This window comes from Stegodyphus dumicola, chromosome 10, assembly GCF_044657685.1.
Source record: "Stegodyphus dumicola isolate Sdum_Otavi_A_Nest chromosome 10, ASM4465768v1".
Classification (NCBI taxonomy): Eukaryota; Metazoa; Arthropoda; class Arachnida; order Araneae; family Eresidae; genus Stegodyphus; species Stegodyphus dumicola.
The window spans coordinates 93,522,189-93,543,505 of NC_140777.1; the positions used below are offsets into that span (position 1 = coordinate 93,522,189).

General features: G+C 29.6%; 2 protein-coding genes across 5 annotated transcripts in view; one reads left to right on the forward strand and one right to left on the reverse strand.

Moving 5' to 3' along the window:
- LOC118194896 (protein O-linked-mannose beta-1,4-N-acetylglucosaminyltransferase 2-like) overlaps nucleotides 1-8,593 on the forward strand; it is a 70,476-nt gene extending 61,883 nt beyond the window's left edge. For all 3 annotated transcript variants that reach the window (XM_035366105.2, XM_035366107.2, XM_035366104.2), the window contains exons 3-8: nucleotides 319-381; nucleotides 580-669; nucleotides 1,787-1,911; nucleotides 2,351-2,456; nucleotides 3,593-3,703; nucleotides 6,555-8,593. In XM_035366105.2, coding sequence (XP_035221996.2) covers nucleotides 319-381; nucleotides 580-669; nucleotides 1,787-1,911; nucleotides 2,351-2,456; nucleotides 3,593-3,703; nucleotides 6,555-6,758 — 699 coding nt within the window. In that variant the 3' untranslated portion in view covers nucleotides 6,759-8,593. The remainder of the gene's footprint in view (nucleotides 1-318; nucleotides 382-579; nucleotides 670-1,786; nucleotides 1,912-2,350; nucleotides 2,457-3,592; nucleotides 3,704-6,554) is intronic.
- Nucleotides 8,594-8,875: 282 nt separating this feature from the next.
- The window catches only part of LOC118194897 (coiled-coil domain-containing protein 124-like), a 48,156-nt gene continuing 35,714 nt past the window's right edge, over nucleotides 8,876-21,317 (reverse strand). For both annotated transcript variants that reach the window (XM_085825259.1, XM_035366108.2), the window contains exon 5: nucleotides 8,876-9,190. In XM_085825259.1, the coding sequence (XP_085681385.1) occupies nucleotides 8,989-9,190 (202 nt within the window). In that variant the 3' untranslated portion in view covers nucleotides 8,876-8,988. The remainder of the gene's footprint in view (nucleotides 9,191-21,317) is intronic.

Below are 21,317 nucleotides of genomic sequence, written 5' to 3' on the forward strand. Positions count from 1 at the left end.
CACCCATGCCATGCACGCCAAGGGTGTGGGTTGTGCTAGGATCCAACCTTCCATTTTACAACATTCCTTGCATTTAAGCTTTATTAGCGTCTAGAAGGTATATATAATGAAAAAATATATTAGAGTCATAGAAGGTTTTATATGTGGCGAGAGGAGAATATATTTGAAAATTAATTTTTAGTCATTTGGTAATTAGAATTGTTTTTTAAAGTAATATTAGTAAAATTCTTAGTATGTTTTAAACATGCATCAGAATGAAAGTACTAATTTTTGGGAAGTATTGTTGTCTTCATATATTTATTTGTTTATTTACTACAGGGTATTGATTGGAATACAGATGCATTTGATGATCAAAATTCATACTGGATGCAAATGCTTATGGTATGTATAGAATATTTATATTTATTGAAGAATATGTTATTATTTATTTATTATGTGCTCTTCCATTTGGCTACTCAGTGGCTTTTATGGCTCGGCCGCTGGTGGGCTTTGAAGATTGCAATGCATTTATGTAAAAATTTTAATAATTCCTCTTTTTTGTTATATATATTAATAGATATTTTTTTCTTGTTTATATAGATGATTTCTAAACCTCATCGCTTGTTGCCTTTGGATCGTAGGTTGACGGGTGTCAATAAAACTATATGCTTTCAAGAGGCTTACTTTGGTGTAAGTAATTTTTGCATTGTGAAACTAACCAAAACTTTCTTTCATGCTAATTGTTATATAAACTACCAAATATAGATTTAATAAGATTTATGCACATGCTTTGATGCAATGACGCATTCATCAAATTTATAAAGATTTAAGGTTTCTTAAATTTTTTTTTGTATACATTTAAATAATTTTTCCTTTGTTAACATTAAATGTGGAAGTATAAGTTCTCGCTTCACTAATGTTTATGCATATATATATAGTTCTGAATTTTTAAGTGAGAATGAAGATAGTATCATGACAAATGTTGTAACCCTTTTGGTATGGGTGTGTAATGTGCATCGGCCGCCAACTGTATCTCGGAGTTGAACTTTTTATATGAATACTGTGAAAATTGACTTAGAATAGGTGTACCACATAAAGAATTTTTGGATAGAACTTTCAATTAGTATCTTTTTTGGTCACTAGATGTATTTCTATGTTTGATTATGGTGGAATTTATGGAGACTAGAGAATGGTAACCTTCATTTCATTCTAGTATTTTTTATTTTTGGCATTTTGTTTCAGAATCAAAGTGGAAAAAATCGTGGGTTGAGTAGTGCTAATAAAGATAGCTGGCTTAACTGCATCAGCTGATTAAACACATGGGAATGTTCTTGATGCTTCCGATTTTTTTTTTTTTTTTTTTTTTGAGCAGTATGAGGTTATATGTTTTGTGTTGTTTTAGAGATTTTATTCAGTCTTCTTAGAGTTTGGATACTGTTGATGTCAATATTTTCTTTATGTTTTAGCAAAATATTTTGTATACTTCGAATAGCAATATATATATAAAGTTTTCTAATTAATTCTGACAGTTGTTCCTCTCATAATCTGTCAGAAATTGGAACACTTGAACCATAAATTTAATTTATATGAATTTTTTTCCAAAGTGAGGCTTAATGCAAATTGCCTTTCCCAACAAGATAGTGCGTCCTATTAGCATACCATCCCGAGAAAACAGTTTGGTGACCGAGGTCCCCATCCTGTAAGGGTACAGATTCCATAATTTTTTAAAAGCTGTGATGTTTATATACAGTATGATATGAAATATTTTGATAAATTAATAATTTTGAACTTTTACCTCCTTATTTAGACTCCCAAAGTAAATTTTTCTAATCCTGACCTTTTGCATTCGTATGCTGATTATGTGAAGAGTGCTTATGGTGTGAAACGTACTGCTTCTGTTGCAGACAAGCCTAAAGTTGGTCTTATTCATAGGTAAGTTTTTCATTTTGTAAGAAACTGTGATTTCAAAGATTTTTTAAAAAATCTATTTGTTCCTTTATTTGGATAAAAATAATGATTATTAATAAAATAATGATTTAAACCTGGTTTCAGATAGAGTAAATTATTAGTGGATTTTCATTATTCTTTATTTTCTGTACATAAAGAATGACAATTTTTTATTACATAAATATGTGCAGTAAGCAAGTTTTTGACTTAGAATACTGATATTTCTTATATGAAACAAAATTTAGAAATAAACATTAAAAATTTACAATTCACGATAAATCATCACAAAAGTATTTTAAAAAGGTTGTAATTAATAGGCTTATTTTAAAATTAAACAATCATTATGGTTCATTGTACTTATTCTGAAATGTATAAGAGAACTTGTTTATTGTTTGAAATAATAAATGAAATCTCTTTTTTATAGGGAAGGCCGGAGAAAAATCTTAAATGAAGACGAATTAATGAAAAGTGTATCATCATTTGCGAGTGTAGATTTGGTGGATTTCTCTCATATATCTGTAAAAGAACAGGTAAATAATTTATTGTGCTTGCAAAGTGAAATTTTAAGAACATTTAATGATGATTCGGTTTAAATTTTTTATGTGGTTCAAAGAAAATGTGGGTATAGAGTTTCTTCTTTTGTATAAATAAACTGCATGGTCAAAAGATTATGGAGCCTTTTGGAATTTTAATTCAGAACGATGTAAGGAAATAAATGTTTGAAACAAGCAGAATTTTTCTTGTAACAAATTTTTATCTATCATTGCAAACTCTGATAATTAGGGCAATATTAAACATGAAAATTTAAATAATTAAAGAAACATAAAAGGAAGACTCACACCCCTGAGCAATCTTTAAATTTCTGTAGCCAAAGTTTCATTGCTTAGGTATATTTGAATAATTGTTTAAATATATGGTATTTCTCTGCTATAAAAATATGTATTAAAGCATAGTTGCCAACTTTCCTGGTTTTTCCTCACATCTCCGAATCTCCTTCTTTTTAATTTTTAGCCTTGACTAAGGAAAATTTTTCTCAGCAGTTAATGAAATTAAGCAAATTTCATTCCCCTACCACTGTTGAATTTCAGAATAAATTTTATTTAATCTGAATTGTATTTTTTCTTATTACATTTTATTGATCTTATTCTTATTAAATGTCTGTCTTAATCTATTGTACACATTCGTAAGTTTCTATATGAAGATTCAAGCAATGTGTAATCAGTTAGTATTTGAATTTAATTTTATTTTACTTCAATATATGGTACATTACTAAGTTTATCCACACAAATACTATATACATTTACTGTTAATTTTACTTTCATTGTATTTATAAGTACTTCACTTCTCATGATTTTCTCAGTATAAAAGTATAAGAGAGTTAAAAAATGAAATTAGCTAAAGAGCATTAAACTTAGAATATTTAATTAATGCTAATATATTTTACTCCAGAATTATTATCACAAACAGTTCAATAACTTGATTCATGCATTTTAAAATGAATTATAAGTTTGGAGTTAATTTGAAATGATGTTACCCTGCAGCAGGAAAACCTCCTTGTTTTCTCTCAAAAATCTCCCCATTTTTAAAATTTCAAGGTTGGCAGTTATGAAATTAAATTACAGTAATTCATTTATATCCAAATATAATATGGTGTTTTGTTTGATAGATTGAAAAAGTCCAACAATATAATGTACTTATTGGCATGAATGGAGCTGGATTGGTGAATGCACTGTACTTGCCCAAATCAAGTGTTGCTGTCCAACTTGTGCCATATAAGGTAATATTTGAATTTACTTATTTTTTATAAATTTCCAGTATTAAGATCAAGGTAGCCAAAATTACTAATTTAAAAAATCATTTTAAATATTTTTCAAAATTATATATTCTGAGAAGCAAAATCTGAATATAGAAATTGAATTTTTTCTCTTTATTGTGTATCGAAGATTGAAATATCTAAATTTTAATTATAATATAGCTTCTTGAAAGAAGAGAAAAATATAATATGCAATTAATTTTAAAACACATTTTTAGATTTCATTATATTAAAATGTTTTATTTTTACACAAAGTTTTGTGTGCAATATCCTTAAAAGCTATTTAATTAATTTTTGTGACTCAAAATTACATGAGTATTTAAGAAACATTTTATGTTAAATGTGTTCATGCTTAGAAAATTAAAAACATAATAATTATAAATGCATTGATGAGAACAAAAACAGAATTTAATTTAAACGCATTCACTACCCAAGCTGTGATATGGTGCATCTGTTCCCACATGCCAAGATCATATCTGTGCTTTTCTGCTTTAAAATTATTTTCTGTTTTATTATTTAAATATAGATATAACAGATTACTTTTAGCATTAAACAAATTCACAAGAGTATACTTGAATCGTAATTGGCATGTGAAATAACACAAACTAGATAAACAAAACTAACCTTTTCTGTGCATTTATGCAAAACTCCTGTGCGTGCCGTATATTATTTTTAATATTAGTCTTACACAAGTGACTGAACAAGAATTTGAGCAGTTCATATTTCTAAGTGAATTTTAAAAAATGTTTTTCATTCTAAACATCTAGTTATTATATCTGTGTTTTAAGAAATAAATCACTCATTTCAAGTGTATTATTTAGTTCCTTCCTTATGTGCCAACATTGCATGCATTTGCTATGGCATTACATGTACTTGATGATACAGGTAAGGTGACAAAACACGTTATCTCATAGCTGACAAGTATTTGCAGTTTGCCAACTATGAGTATTCTCATAAATAGCAAAGAATGTATTACATACAATGTCATAGCTGCTAACTCAAATATAAAAACTGTGAGTTTACCAGATTTTCATGCTGCTTCAAAAAACTGCAGATTGTTTTAAATTCACTTTAAAATGCATCATTCATGTATTATATGATTTTGATGTCAAACATATTAATATGCAATTAGATGTCCTTAATGTGCTGTTTGGCTAGCTTCATTTTGTAATTTACTTGCATTTTTAAAGAGAGAAAATACTGAATAGTAAGAAAAGATTTTATTTATCAGAATTGTTTTAAATTTATTGAAAATAAAATTAATAATTAATATGTTGTGTTGACAAAATTAGCAATACACCATATATTGATATAAAACAAAATTAAGTACAAATATTAATGATTAAACATTGCGTAAATTTTCATAGAAAGTTCTATACAAATGTCTACAGTGGATAAGACAATTCAGATCAAATACACTTTAATAAGAAAAGTTATACTTAAGATACAATAACATGCTGAACAAATATTAATTTAGAAGTCAAACAACAAAAATCAGTGTTATATTTTCAGATTTTCACAGGACTAGTTTTGATGGTTTGGTCAGCTGCAAAAATGCAAAAAACTGAGGACTTTTGCGCTTTGCAGCTGAGGATGATGGTTCAGTAAAACCTTTGAAACAAGTCCTGTGAAAATTTGAAAATATAACGCTGATTTTTTGTTGTTTGACCTCTAAATTAATAAGAAAAGTTATGTTGAAAATCATTAAAGACTGGAAATAGAATTTTAAGTCTTACTGATTTAATAGATATCATTTTCCATAGTAAAGTCTAAAAACAGGGAGATTCAGTGGTCTACTAGGAAACCAGAAGTCTGCAAGTGAAACCAACAGAGTTGACAGTTTTTACTTAAAATGTTATATTTAAATATGTTTATACTTAAAAAAAAAATTAAAAACTTTCTTAGTTATAATAAAAATTGCCTATTTAGACAGCAACCTAAAGTAGCAGTTATAAAAAAAAAAGTATTACTTTAGTGAATCCAGCTACTAATTAATAACTGAAATGATAAAAAGAAAATTAAAAACTTTCTTAGTTATAATAAAAATTGCCTATTTAGACAGCCACTTAAAGTAGTAGTTATAAAAAAGAAAGTATTATTATAATGAATCCAGCTAGTAATTAATAACTGAAATAATAAAAAGAAAATTAAAAACTTTCTTAGTTATAATAAAAATTGCCTATTTAGACAGCCACCTAAAGTAGTAGTTATAAAAAAGAAAGTATTATTTTAATGAATCCACCTAGTAATTAATAACTGAAATGATAAAAATTGGCTATTTAGACAGCCACCTAAAGTAGTAGTTATAGAAAAGAAAGTATTATTTTAATGAATCCAGCTAGTAATTAATAACTGAAATGAATTTGCATTTATTGCTTAGCTTGCTAATTAATACAGAATGCTTTGCCAAATGGTAACAAACTGTTATGTGGAAAATATCAAAATATTATATTAGGCAGTAGCAACACATTTCTTTTAAATCACAGAGTTCTTTTAGTAAATTTGAAATACAAATATCTTAGCTTTGTTGAGTAGACACACAAAAATGTTATATCACTTTCATTAAATGCAATACAAATGAAAAAACAGATTCAAGATTGGGCTTCACAATGCAAATGCAATGTTCGAAGACTGTGTTCAAAATTAAGTACATTTCTTATACAATGTGAGAAATTCGTAAATTTTGGACATATATTTTACACAATGTCTTTTAGTACCTTTCATTTTCCTACAATGTGAGGAATATGCATATCTATTCATTATTTAATATTAGAGATTAAAAGGTATTAAATATATATACATTTTTAATCTTTAGGCTCAACTCAATGTCGAAGAATTTGCCAATCTGCTGAAAGCTCGGGGCTCATATTTAGAATGGCATAACAATCATCCAGAACTCGATCGGCGAATTCCAGAAGATATATTTAGGAATGGTGCTGACACTGTTGTTGATGTAAATGAATTTGTACAAACTGTACATAGAGCTGTAGAAATGTATCATAATAATTTGAAAATTTGAAAGAGAAGGAGCATAGATTGTATGCATTTATATGTTTTTAGGAATGTGATTCCTTGTTGAAATATTATGAGATTTTACTGTTTAAGTGAAAGTTTATAAGCTAAAATTCTATAATAATCATGTATGCATTAATGCTAGATGAGGGAAAAAATGTGCTTGATATGGAACCTTTAAAATAAAGTATGTATTAAATGGTTAAATACTTCCATATAACATTTTTTATGTACAGTAATTATTCAATATTTATTTAAAACTGTTTTTAATGCATATATGAATTTATAATCTTAATCTAGTAGTTTGCATATCCATTTCTTTATGTGAAAATGTTAAATGCATGCTTGCAGTTCTGTTAATTTAAGTTTTAATATTTAGACTAGTATAAATGCAACTATGTTAGTTTGTTATTAATATTCTGGGGACTGAAATTTTGAATTTAGGTCATGTAACAAATATAGAAGATTTAAACTTTTTTTTTAAATAATTTTTATAATGCATAAATAATACTATATTTTGTATAATAGATAAGCTTTAAGTATATTTGAGTAACATATTACAAAACTGAGAAAGTAAATGCAAATTAAAATTTAACTATAAATTTAAATATTTTTATAATCAGAACTAAACTAGAAGTGATCACTGCTCTTAACTGAAAATACTGTGGTTATTCTAATCTGAGAATAACTAATGCAGTGATATAACATCAGTTTTTTTGACAAGCAGCTGAATTCCACTTTGACGAAAAGTGCAAGAGAATCATAAATGTTATTGCAGTCCTCAAAGTATTAAATGTAATATATTTCAAAATTTTGATGTACAGATGATTAATTTTAGAGTTTACATATATTACTGATTTTAAGAAGAAACTATTACTCTATGATAGATCTCATAAATGTAGTTAATGAAGATGCTTAAATTTGTTTGACCGACTTTGTTATATAAGGTGCCTTGTAAGATAGACAAATATGTATTTTGAAGCTGTTGAAATGTATATTTTGTTGAAAGGAACATGCCTATTATATTCCTTTATTTTTGGAATTAGTTATGATTAAAAAATACTAAATTGTTTGTAAAATATTTGCATAAAAAATTGTGATACTGTTATTTACATCTATTGTACATACTTGTAAATACATATTTTTTGTTTCATTACAGAATATATATTGGCTGCATGTAGAGAAGTTTAATATAATATATGAATAGTATTTATCTGGTTAAATGTTAGACATTTGTTACGTACCAGTTTTTAATCATATAATTGCTAGAGAAAATATGTTGTTTGTTATGTCAGCTTGCTGATTTTAATTTTTCATAAATTACATTAGAGAAAGCATAGTGTCACTTTAGCAACAAATTATTCGAATATATTTGACAAGCATATATCAGGTATGAGTTAAATCAGGATGTAAAATTATAATTGTAGAAAATATATTAATGCCCCCCAAAAAATTGAAAAAATAAACTTCAAGATAATTTTTACTCTAAAATTTATTTGATAACAGTGGGTATTATATAAATAAATTTCAACATAAATTAGTACTGCAAAAATCTTTTCTAGAAGATTTAATTAAATATAAAGTTAATAAAGAAATAATTCAAAGTTGAATAATAATCTAGGTAATTAGGTTCACTATCTAAAGTGACAATATGCAGAGTTAAATTTTAAGCTGAATGTTAAGATATTCATAGCTTATGCAGAAATTTGAAATTGTATTTTTTTTTCAGAAAAATTATGTAACTATTAATCAAACTGTTTTCTTTTAAAAATGAGGCATTCCAGTTGGTTATAAAAAATGCTCACTTTTTAGAAATTTTTAATAAAAAGATCTTAAAAACAATCATTGTAGTTTTTATTTAAATATGGTAAATTTGACAAGGCATATAAAAATAAAAACATATTTAGGAACCAATATTAAAATAAAATGTAAATATTTAAATGAAAGAATATGTTTTGTTATTTCTATCATGATTAATTCAGAAACAGTTTAGTCTTTTTTTTTTTTTTTTTTTTTTGGTAAAAAAAACTTGACCTAAAATACTTAATAATTTCTACATGACAAACATTGTTTCAACACATCAAAAACTGTGCAAGGGAATTCATAACAATTAAATAAAAATGCTTCTTCATAATTCTGTTTTTATTAACACAGTGCAGTCATACTTCTTTTAATAATGCAAAATTTTAACACACAGTTACAAAACATTTAACATTCAGTTGAACACTTGCTTTTCATCATGCCTTAAAACCAGCATGCCTCTGGTTTAATGGATTTTCAGGGGACTTCATCCAGTCTTTTTTCAACATTTGTTTTAACTGTGACAGTCTGAGGTTTGAATTCTCTGCTTTTAACCTGGGAAGATTCCTTTCTTCATAAGCTTGATATGCAGCTTTTACTCTTTTCTCTGGATGCAGATCAGGCTTTTCATTACTTATGCTTTAGGTAAAGAAGAATCAATATTAATCAAGAGAAACACAGTTAAACATTTTTGTTGTATGATCAGACAAATACAAAATTTTGAATATTTTTGTTTTTATATTATCAACACATGGTAATCTACAAAGAATTTTTCCATCTACTCAAAAATAATTTTCTTAGCTAGACAAGAAAACTTGCATTATTTAATGCAATTGTTCCCATTTACGTTCACAGTACAAGAGTGCACCATGCATTTAACAATCCACATTATTAATTTGCTAAAATAGTGCTAACAATACAAAAAATAGTTTAAAAGTGAAATTTGCCATGGCAGAGCAAAATAATCATATCAAATGTATGATGTATAATTTTTTTTATATATATATATATATATATATATATATATATATATATATATATATATATATATATATATATATATATATATATATATATATATATTTTGCTTTTCTTTATAAATATCCATCACTGTATATTTATAAAACTATATCATTACTGAACCAATATAAAAAATATGTGCACACTTGTGCATTTCCTTTAAAAAAATTATCAAAATGTTAAATATATACCTTTTGAACAAATTAGAACTATAGACACTGTTTCACTGAAGTCCTTATTGGGCTTTTATTTATATAACCATCTAGACATAGACTTCAAGTTACAAAAATATTTTAAATGATCCAAATATTCACATTAGCATTTTTTAATTTCAAAAAATCAATTTTGTAAAAATTATGAAATCAACCTTTCTGTACCTTCTTCCAATGCCCATACTTAAATTTATGAAAATTTTCTACTTGCTGTGAAAAATAAAACACAAAAAGTGATACTCCCATATGAAAAAATTCACAAGTAATTGACAATAAAATCAAAGACTAAATTCAGGAAACTGAAAAGTGACATTTTCCATTTCAACAAAACTAAAAATAAAATATTGTTTAGAAAATTTTTTTTTATGATATTAAAAGATTAAGTAGCAAGCATTTCTATACAGATTATTTTGAAAAGTATTCATCAATATATTTTTTTTTTCCTAAATGATAATGTCATTCACAGAATTTTATTGAGTTCATACTTTAAGAAAATGTAGGGAGGCTTCACATTGCCAACCTCTAATATTATTTGCATTCACAAAAATAAAAATTTAAATGAATGCAAATAATATGTGTTCACAGATGCTTTAATTAAAAAGGTCTTATCAATCTTCCAACTGTACTAGACCAACAAACATTAGCTGACATTTCAATTTCTCACCTAAATACACAACAAGTAAGTTCAACAATGGAACTGTTAGAAAAACTGTAAACTGCGTGAACTTTGATAATACTTTCCTCTTCTTTTTTAGTGGCTTGAAATTGCAAGAACAACATGCTTGCTACAAAAAGTCATTTATCATTATAAATGGGACATTTGATTAAGACAACAAATCCCTATTTTCATTTTAGATATTGCAAAAAGTGAGCATAAAAAATATAAAATGAAAAACTGATGTGTGCTAAAAGTAAAAATAAATTCTATTAAACTCATGTCATATTCATACTGCTTGAATAATGAACTCTCATATTTGCACTGCTTGAAAGAATTAGAATTTGCAAAAGGATTCAAAAACTTCAAAGTTGTAGCTTTTTGTTGCTGATATATATCAGTTTTGACATAAAATGAATAGATTAATTAATCACTATATTTTGATGATCAGTGTGTGCATATATATATTACAAATAAATATATATATTACAAATAAATACATATATATATTACAAATAAAAATCAACTCAAATATATATTATTAAAGACATAAAGTAAGAAATTTAGAACTAATATTTCACAAAAGGGAGGGGAGGAACTTTGAAATTAATTGAAATCTCTCTTCTAAAAAAAATCCTTGCTTTTCTGTATCCAGAACCAGCCAATGAACATTTCAATGTATTATAATAGTTCACCCAAAAATTCTGGCCCTTTCCCAAAGCAAGGAAAATACAAAGTAAATTCCAATCAAAAAAATTAGAATAATTTAAAAAAAGGAGAGAGAATTCTTTTTCCTTTTAAAAGAAATGAACGGAAGTGAAAAAACAAAAGTGAAAAAATCTTAAATGTTTACCTGTAAACAGATAATCCAATGAACTAAGATGTAGTTGAAAAAACCCATTAAGAACACAAAGTAATTAATAACTTCCATTACTCTCATTAGACTCCATTCTAAATACATGCAATTCAAAACAGAAAGGTTTGTACAGGTTTGCCATCTTTGCATCATTGGCAAAACTAAAAAATTGGCCAGAAAGTATTCGCTCAAAGGGCTAAAATCTTGTACATAAAATGTACTTTTGGTTCATCAAAAGCAACTGCAGATAAATTTATTGAAATCGAAGCTTTAATTACTGATACAATTACGGCAGCGCCAAACGATAAAATACAGAGAGTTTTGAAAATCCAGGGTATTACTTTAGCTGATGAAGGTAAAAATGATGATCAGTTGGTAACCACATTAATTGGAGGGGACATGTTCTCGAATACTACTGAGGGTTCCGAGTTTCGGAAAATAAGTAAAACTTTTAATTGCATACCGACAATTTTTGGATTTACTCTGCAGGGAATTCAGCAGACGTGCAATAAATCTAGTTGTGTAAATATAGTATCTTCTAACTTGAGTATAGGAACAGATGTTCAAGTTTTATGGGAATTGGAAAACTTAGGCATAAAAGATAGGGATGAATTATCTATTACTGACATATGTTTAATTGAATAATTTTTTGAGATATTTGTAATCGCATTCTTACTGGTTAAAGGGAAGTATAGCTTTCTGTCAAGTCCGATACATTCATTAGCTTTCAGCCAGGTCCGAGTTATTCTGAAAGTTATCTCATTCTGTATGTTTCTTTTGATTGGTTATTTATTGTGTCTTGTTTATGATTTGTTAAACCATGATCTGTTCTAAAGTTATATATATGACCTTTGTAACCGCTTACCGCGGCTGGTGCTTGTACTTACTTATTTCTGCTTGCATGTAACTCTGCTTGTATCTCTGCATATCTCAGTAATAAATATTTGCTTTGCAAACCACTGCATTTTCTATGTTTAACAGCAGAGCGTGGTTCCTTCAAAAGTTAGAATTCACTGATATTTTCCCCAATTGAACCTTCAGTGTAATAATTTATCGTTTGCGTGATTTTGATTTGGTGTATCGTGAATGATGGCTTTTTCCGGAGGTGAAAGGGAAGCTTTTGGTGTAGCAACATTTGACGGTGTTAATAACTTTACAGTTTGGTATCGGAGAGTTCGAGCATTATTTACGGCAAGGGAATTGGATACGTTTTTGGAAACAGAAGCAGTTGCGGACAGAGTTGCAGATGTTTTGAAATCAAAAAAGGCTTATGCCTTAATACTTGCACTTCTAAGTGATAATGTTATTGCTTTTCTTCAACATGAAGACACTGCATGTAAAATATGGAAGAAACTACAAACTACGTATAGCGCTAAAGGTGCAGTAAGTCAAATTTTAACGCGTAAGCGTCTAGCTACCATAAGGAAATCCAAGGATGTGTCAATGAGACAGCATATCGGCAGCATAATGAACCTGGTGAGTAGTCTACGCGTCTCCTGGCTCTGAAGTAAGTGACTTTGATATTATTATTTACATTTTAATGTCTTTGCCAAAGGAATATGAAAATATTAAGGCATCTCTAGAGAATCAGCCAAGCAATAATTTGAGTTTAGATTTTGTTACAAGTAGACTTATTGATTGTGAATCTCTTGTTTGATTATAAAAATGAAAATAAGTATTCTAAACCAAATACAGATAACTCTGTTTTTATTAGTGCTCGTAAAGACTTGTTTTGTACTTATTGTAAAAGAAAAGGACATTCTGTTAAATTTTGTAGGAAAAAGAGCTGCGTCGGTCATAACTGTGGGAAAACTGGTCATTTTAAAAGTGAATGTTTTGATAATTCTAAAAAGCAGGCAAATTCAAATAGTAATAAGTATGCATCCCCTGCAATATCTTTTATGGCTGGAAATCTTGTGCATGATCAATTTATTATTGATTCTGGTGCAACTTCTCATATGTCTTCTCACAAGGAATGGTTTACCTCAATTAAGCCTAAGACTGGAACTGTTAAGTGCGAGTCTAAGTCGGCGGTTTTAGAAGTCGAAGGAATTGGTGATATTTGTGGTAAAACTAAGAATGGCGTTGAAATAATGTTAAAAGACGTTCTTTACGTTCCCAAATTAAAAACGGACAATTAATTTCTGTCAAAAATATTGAAGCAGCAGGTTTGAGTGTAATTTTTAAAAATGAAATAGTTTACTTTGAAAACAAAAACAAGCGTTTTAGATTTGGATACTTGGACAAATGCGGACAATATTTTAGTGATTTTTCACCAAATTTATTTACAGCTTTAGCAGTAAAGAATGACGATTCATGGCACAGAAGATTAGGACACTGCTGTGATCAAAAATTAAAACTAATGAATCTTCCTGTAAAAGAATCCTTTTGTGAAGTATGTGTTCGTGCCAAACAAAGTGCTTTGCCTATAAGAAAGGGTCCTCGCATAAAAGAATCCAAACCGCTTATAACTATACACACTGATATATGTGGTCCAATAGAACCTCAAACACTCCATAGGGAAAGGTATTTCACGACTATAATTGATGACTATTCAAGATTTATGGAATCAGACTGCTCAAAAGAAAAAGTGACATTGCTGATGAACTCAAGCTATTCTTTAAATTGAATCCAACTGTTACAAAACTACACTGTGACAATGCGAAAGAATATGTCAGTGGAGAATTGCATGAAGTTGCTAAACGAGCAGGTGTAAAAATAGATCCTGCACCTCCCTATACACCTTTTCTAAATGGTGTTGCTGAACGAGCAAATAGAACTGTACTGGAAAAGGCTAGAGCAATGATACTTGAGACAAAATTACCAAAATTCCTTTGGGGTGAAGCAGTACGTACGGCTGCTTACATAAATAATCGACTCTTAAATAGTTCAATTGAAAATCCTGTTCCTTATTTTTTGAAGTTTCCTTATTTTCTGATTTAACAAACAATGAAAATTCTGTCAGAATGATATTTGTAGGTTATTCCACAATGGGATATCGTTTAATGATTCCAGAAACAAGACGCATCATTGTTTCCAGAAATGTTAAATTTAATGAAGAAAAGAAGAAAGTAGGAAATCAAAAATATATTTCCGATAGTTCTGATTTGAGTGAAAATGACAATGGTGACATTAAAAATGAAGACAAATCAATTTCAGATACTGATAACGGCGAATTAAATCCTGCAAATAAGAAGGAGGAACAAAGAAAATCTTCAAGAGAAAAGAAACAGCCAGTTAGGTATCCTGATCCTGAAATTTACCAAGTAATGTTTGCACAAGACACTCTGACATTTGAAGATACTGTAAATCTACCACAAGTAGATCAAGAACCATGGAAAAGAGCTATGGACGAGGAAATGAAATCTATGGAAGATAACGACGTCTGGGATCTACAAAGTTTACCCCCTGATAAAAGAGCTATTTCCTGCAAATGGGTATTACGTAAAAAACTAGATGGAACTTACAAAGCGAGGCTTGTTGCTCATGGCTTTATGCAAAAGGAAGGCATAGATTATACAGAAACGTTTTCTCCAGTGATTAGTATGTGCTCTTTACATTTAATCCTGGTAATTATCAATAATGAAGGTCTGCAAACCTTTACTTTAGATGTCAAGACAGCTTTCTTGAACGGTAAGTTAGATGAGGTCATCTACATGGACCAGCCAAAAGGATATGATGATATGAGTGGTAAGAAATGTAAACTTAAAAAGAGTTTATATGGTCTTAAACAGTCTCCTCAACAATGGTATCAGAAATTTTTTTAATTTTGTTATTAATTTAGATTTTAAGCAATTGGACTCTGAACCATGCATTTTTATCAGAAATTTAAATTGTAAGAAAGTAATTATGGTTCTTTATGTAGATGACTTATTAATTGCAGATTCAGATGTAAAAGAAACAAATATTATAATATCATTGTTATCAAATGAATTTAAAATGTCAAAATCTGAAAGTGTCTCTGAATTTTTAGGCATTAGATTGAAATTTGAGCCTGATTATTTATATTTAGATCAGGAACCATATATTGAAAAATTACTTGATAAATTTAAAATGTCTGATTGTAAACAGCCCAAACTCCCATTGAACCAAAATCTACAGCAGCTGATTTTCAGAAAGGAAATGTCATAGCCCATACAAAGAATTAATTGGATCTTTACTTTATTTAGCATATATCACAAGGCCAGATATTGCGTTTGCAGTAAATTGCTTAAGCCAACTGCAGGAGCATCCTACTGATGTTGCCTGGTGTGCTCTAAAAAGAATTCTTAGGTACTTGAAAAACACCTTAAATTTAAAATTGATATACAAAAAGGGTGATTTGCAAAGGGCAAACTCGTGTTTGTATGTAGATGCAGATTGGGGGGGGGGATACTCAAGATAGGAAATCAATTACTGGTTACTTTATAATGTTTTCAAACTGTCCTATTATGTGGTGCTGTAACAAGCAAAAGTATATTGCACTTTCATCACCAGAAGCTGAAATGATTGCTTTATGTAAAGGTATTCAAGAAGTTTTATGGATAAAAAATGTAGTAAATGAAATTTCCAGTGTTAAAAATGTTTATATTTTTGAGGATAACCAGTCATGTATCAAAAGTATTGTTAATGAAAACTTTTCAGGTAGGTTGAAACATATAGATATAAAATTAAAGTTCACTCGTAAGACTGTTAAGGAAAATAATATTAGAATTGAATATGTACAATCAGGTTTACAAATTGCAGATATGTTAACTAAGGCATTGTCCAAAACAAAATTCTATGAACTGTTATCATCGAGTTGTTTAAAAATTGCGTAATTCTTTTATGTTTTGTATAATGTGCGATTAAGGGGAAGTGTTGAGATATTTGTAATCGCATTCTTACTGGTTAAAGGGAAGTATAGCTTTCTGTCAAGTCCGATACATTCATTAGCTTTCAGCCAGGTCCGAGTTATTCTGAAACTTAAATCTCATTCTGTATGTTTCTTTTGATTGGTTATTTATTGTGTCTTGTTTATGATTTGTTAAACCATGATCTGTTCTAAAGTTATATATATGACCTCTGTAACCGTTTATCGCGGCTAGTGCTTGTACTTACTTATTTCTGCTTGCATGTAACTCTGCATATCTCAGTAATAAATATTTGCTTTGCGAACCACGGCATTTTCTATGTTTAACACAATTCAAAAATGATCTGAGGTTCATTGAGGGTCAATATGAAACTAAATTGCTATGGAAAATATTGCCTTCAGAATTAGAAAATTTTTCCCTAGCTAGAAGATGGTTTGATGATTTACGAAAATGTTTTGAAAAAAAAAAAAAAAAAAAAAATCTGAAATGTTTCAGATTTTAAATTACGTCCAAAGGGGCGTTTTTTAACATTTGGTGTGTTACCTTTCTTTATTAAATATCATGTTCCTCACACTTAAACCATAAGATCCAGTGCAACAGCAATATCGCAAAATAGTTTTAAAACGAGCATATCTTTAGAATTTCCGATACAGAGACTCATGCGCTGGAGATAAAAATGTTTTTTCTGCACAACGTTGCCATTGCTCGCTTTGAAATCCTTGAGTTTGTTAATCAAAAATTCGTCAAAGTTTTAAAAAATAGGAAATCGATCATAAAACAAATTTCAAATTTGGTCTTCCACATGCTCATATTCGTTGGAGGATTACGTTATTCAAAATTCGATGACTCTATGTACCGCTGTTTTATCACAATACGAGAAATATACATACATTTATGCAGATTTTTCATTATTTAATTTCTTCAAATATAATGCAGGACTCTAACATTTTGTGGCAACAGTTTGAAAAGTGAACCGACATTTATGAGTCCAACGCAAAATGCCAAAACGAAACTAATAGTCCTTTGGGATTCAAATCCCTTTGGACTAAAAAAAATGAGTGGACTGCGAATAAGCAAATAATTTGCTACCAAGAGAGTAAAGGAATTGTTGAAGAATGCGAGAGGAATTGTAATGAATATTTTATGCCACATTGAGCAGTTGCAATAGAGAAATAAATGGAGGAAACTTATGACTACATGAAAATTAGAGATTTAGTGTTGATTAAAGAGGATAACCCACCTCCATTAAAATGGAGAATAGCTCAAATTATACAAGTTTATCATGGCAGTAATGAAAAGATTCGAGTTGTCAAATTAAAAACTGCTTGTGGTGAACTAATTTTGTTTTATAGTTTATATTATCTCTACATTACTGTTTTATGTGGAAAACTAAGCCAAGTTTGTATAAGTGTTATATTTGATGATTTGTTAAACTACATAAGTATGTATATTTTATTCATGTAATTTTATAATGTTTGATGTCCTAAAAGGCCATTGGGCCCCAGTATGTTTATGATGTTTTATGCTCATGCCAAACCGGCACTAGTTGTTGTCCTTAAGATGTCAAGCTGAGCCAAGCAAGGTTCAAGTTGGATGAGTAACGTGGCCAATCCATTCAAGTGATATGTTCTGTTTTCAAGTATTTTAGCATTACATATGCTCGATGACACCGAGCATTGTCTACGGGTCAACAGCACCCTTAAACAGTCTCACCTGGGGTTCCACTACCTCGTCTACATATCTCCAAGCAGTTATACAGCCTCCTTGAAAGATATGCAGCTTGATGTGTCAATTTGTCTTGTGTTCATCTCCACTTACTGGTGGAAAACTTTTCCAGCTGCTAAATTTAAGATGTGGCACGTTCACTTCACACTTTGCAAATCTGAATTTTCCTTTTTTAGATGTCTGCAATACCAGTCTTCAAGCCTACCTACCTATCATTACTGATGCATTATCGGCACTATGTGCTAAGCAATTATCTAGAGGTATTGCATTTTCTTTAAAAGTTTTAACAATTTATTAACTTATATCAAAGCCTGTCAAGTACTAGCTGTTTATTCTGCTCAGTGTTCTGACTGTCTGTGTTTCCAGTATTCTGTGTTCTACTATTTGTGTGTTGTGCCATCAAATAAATGTGGTTTAATGTATGAATTGTGTCTGCTGCCTACTTATTCCCTCGTTCTACGTAACAACAGAAATAAAATGTAGCTTATATTTAATATAAAATTATTGACAGAAATTTTTACAAAAGTGCCAAGTTAAATTAACATTTTTTACAGTTGATTATTCACAAAATATTAAAATTAAAACCAAATTTATGGAACTTGGAAAATGATGAAAAAGTCATCTCTTGCGGAAAATTTTTTTCTTTAATGTGATGTATGGTCACCTTGGACAGATATGAATTATCTCACAGCTTGATTTCATAAATTTGATCAAAGTGTTGATCACGTCTTATGGAATTGCATGCCATTTTTCTAAAAGTGCCTTTTCAGCACTTTCTTTGTCCGGGGAGGTATTTTTAGCCTGTTGAAATTCAGCACCCTAAGGCATCCTACACATGCTCAATCAGGTTCAAGTTGAATGAGTAACGTGGCCAATCCATTCAAGTGATATGTTCTGTTTTCAAGTATTTTAGCATTACATATGCTTGATGACACTGAGCATTGTCTACGGGTCAACAGCACCCCTAAACAGTCTCACCTGGGGTTCCACTACCTCGTCTACATATCTCCGAGCAGTTATACAGCCTCCTTGAAAGATATGCAGCTTGATGTGTCAATTTGTCTTGTGTTCATCTACACTTACTGGTGAAGAACTGTCCCTTTTCCAGCTGCTAAATTTAAGATGTGGCACGTTCACTTCACACTTTGCAAATCTGAATTTTCCTTTTTTAGATGTCTGCAATACCAGTCTTCAAGCCTACCTACCTCTATCATTACTTACCACTACCTATCATTACTGATGCATTATCGGCATTATGTGCTAAGCAATTATCTAGAGGTATAGCATTTTCTTTAAAAGTTTTTATAATTTATTAACTTATATCAATGCCTGTCAAATGTCCTCCTAAAGTAAGGACAGAAAGTTTACACTCAAGTTCTAGAGACACTGCTTTAAAAAAAAAAAAGTTTCAGATTTTAAATTAAGCCCAGAGGGGCATTTTTTAAAGATTTTGTGTTAAAATTTATTTATTAAATATCACCTTCTTTGCACTTACACCATAAAACTTTTTTCTACAGCAATATCACAAAATAGTTTTAAAATGAGCATATCTTTGGAATTTCCGACACAGAGAGTCATGCCCTGGAGATAAAAATGTTTTTTCTGTACAAGTTGCCATTGCTTGCTTTGAAATCCTTGAGTTTCTTAGTCAAAAATTCATTAATGTTTTACAAAATAGGAAATTCATAATAAAACAAATTCAAAATTTTGTCTTCCACATGCTGATATTTGTAGGAGGAATACGTCATTCGAAATTCAATGGCTCTGTGTACCGTTCTTTTATCACAATGCGAGAAATATACATACATTTACGCAGATTTTTCATTATTTATGTTCGCGCCTGCGCATCTCTAATGTAATCCACGCATGCGCATCTGTAATATGATGATCAGACGAGTTTGAGAATCGCCATTGACGGTGTAAGATGGCTGGTCACAGCTATGAGTTAATGAGTGATTGTAATTAATTATGAGAATTAATAAAGAATCGAACCAGCGAATTTATTTAGTGTGTGTTATTTGGGACGAGACCCAAACATATCTGGTCGTAGTCGACCGGAGTGTGAGTTTGTGCATGAATAAGTAGTGTTTCGTTTTTGAGAACACAGGAGTGTTTGTGTTTGCCAGTATTCCAAGCTTGTTCTTTTCAACGAATATCGCTGATTTTGGATAAGGATATTCATCAAAAGTGAATCACTGCAGAGGTAAGTGATTCCTCTCTTGTTAATTCTGTACATTCTGTACTTGTTCTGTTATAAATAGTAATGTTATTTAAGGGTGCTAAAAAAGAAGATTTAAGGTTTATTGCCTTAGAAATAAATCTAAATGTTGACGAAAAAATGACTATAGCAGATTTGACTGATATTATTGAGAATAGTGAAATTTTCAAAACTAAACAAGATTTAGTAAAAGAGATAGCAAACTCTATTATCGAAAATAGAAAACAGGAAGAGCAAAAACTTGTCGAGTTAGAAAAAATAAAACTTGAGAGATCAAAGAATGAGTTAGAGTTGGCTAAGCTTAAAGCAGAAACTAAACTTAATGGCGTAAGCGAAACCGAAACAAAATCAGAGTCACTAGATCAATTAATAAAAAGTATCAGAACCTTAACTGTAAAAATTCCTATACGGCCTGAGAGTTGGGGATTTTTCTTTTCGTCATTAGAATGAGCGTTTGTTACAAAAAATGTTTCGGAGGACTATAAAGCAGAAATTCTGTTAAATCTGCTAGGAGACAAAGCTTCGAATATAATAACCTATTTACATGATAAGGATATCGCGAATTATGAAAAAGTAAAAGTAGTTCTGAAGGAGTTTCAGCCAACACCATATTCGTGTTTAGAAAACTTTAGAAAAACTGTTAAACAACCACATGAAACTCATGTGCAGTTCGCTTCTCGCTTAATAACTGCATGGGATTATTATTTAAAATTAAGGAAGGTAACTGACTTCGAGACCCTCAAACAACTAATAGTTTCAGATAGGTTATACCAATCTTTAGATACGGGAACAGCTTCTCACATTGCAGTGAGGCAAGGTGATTCATGGTTTTCACCTAGTGAGTTAGGTAAAGAAATAGATTTATATTTCACGTCACGAGGAAAACCTCTTACTGAGAATTCTCATGTTAATCGTAAGTATAATAGCTCAAAAAGTGTAGCTAAAGTGTTTTTATCAGATGTTAAAACAGAGAACTGTATTTTATGCCACGAGAATCACGGATTGGCAAAATGCCCATTGTATTTAAAATTACCGGTACAAGAAAGAGTACAGGTTGTGAAATCTAATAAATTATGTTTTAACTGTCTACATATGCATTCAGTATCAAATTGCCCATCGAAATATTCTTGTTTTTGTCAAAAACGGCACCACAAAACTATTCACTTTCCGAAAGCAAATAATATCGTAAAGGAGAAAGAATGTTTATCGGAACAAAATAAAAACAAAACAAATGTATCTGACTGCAAC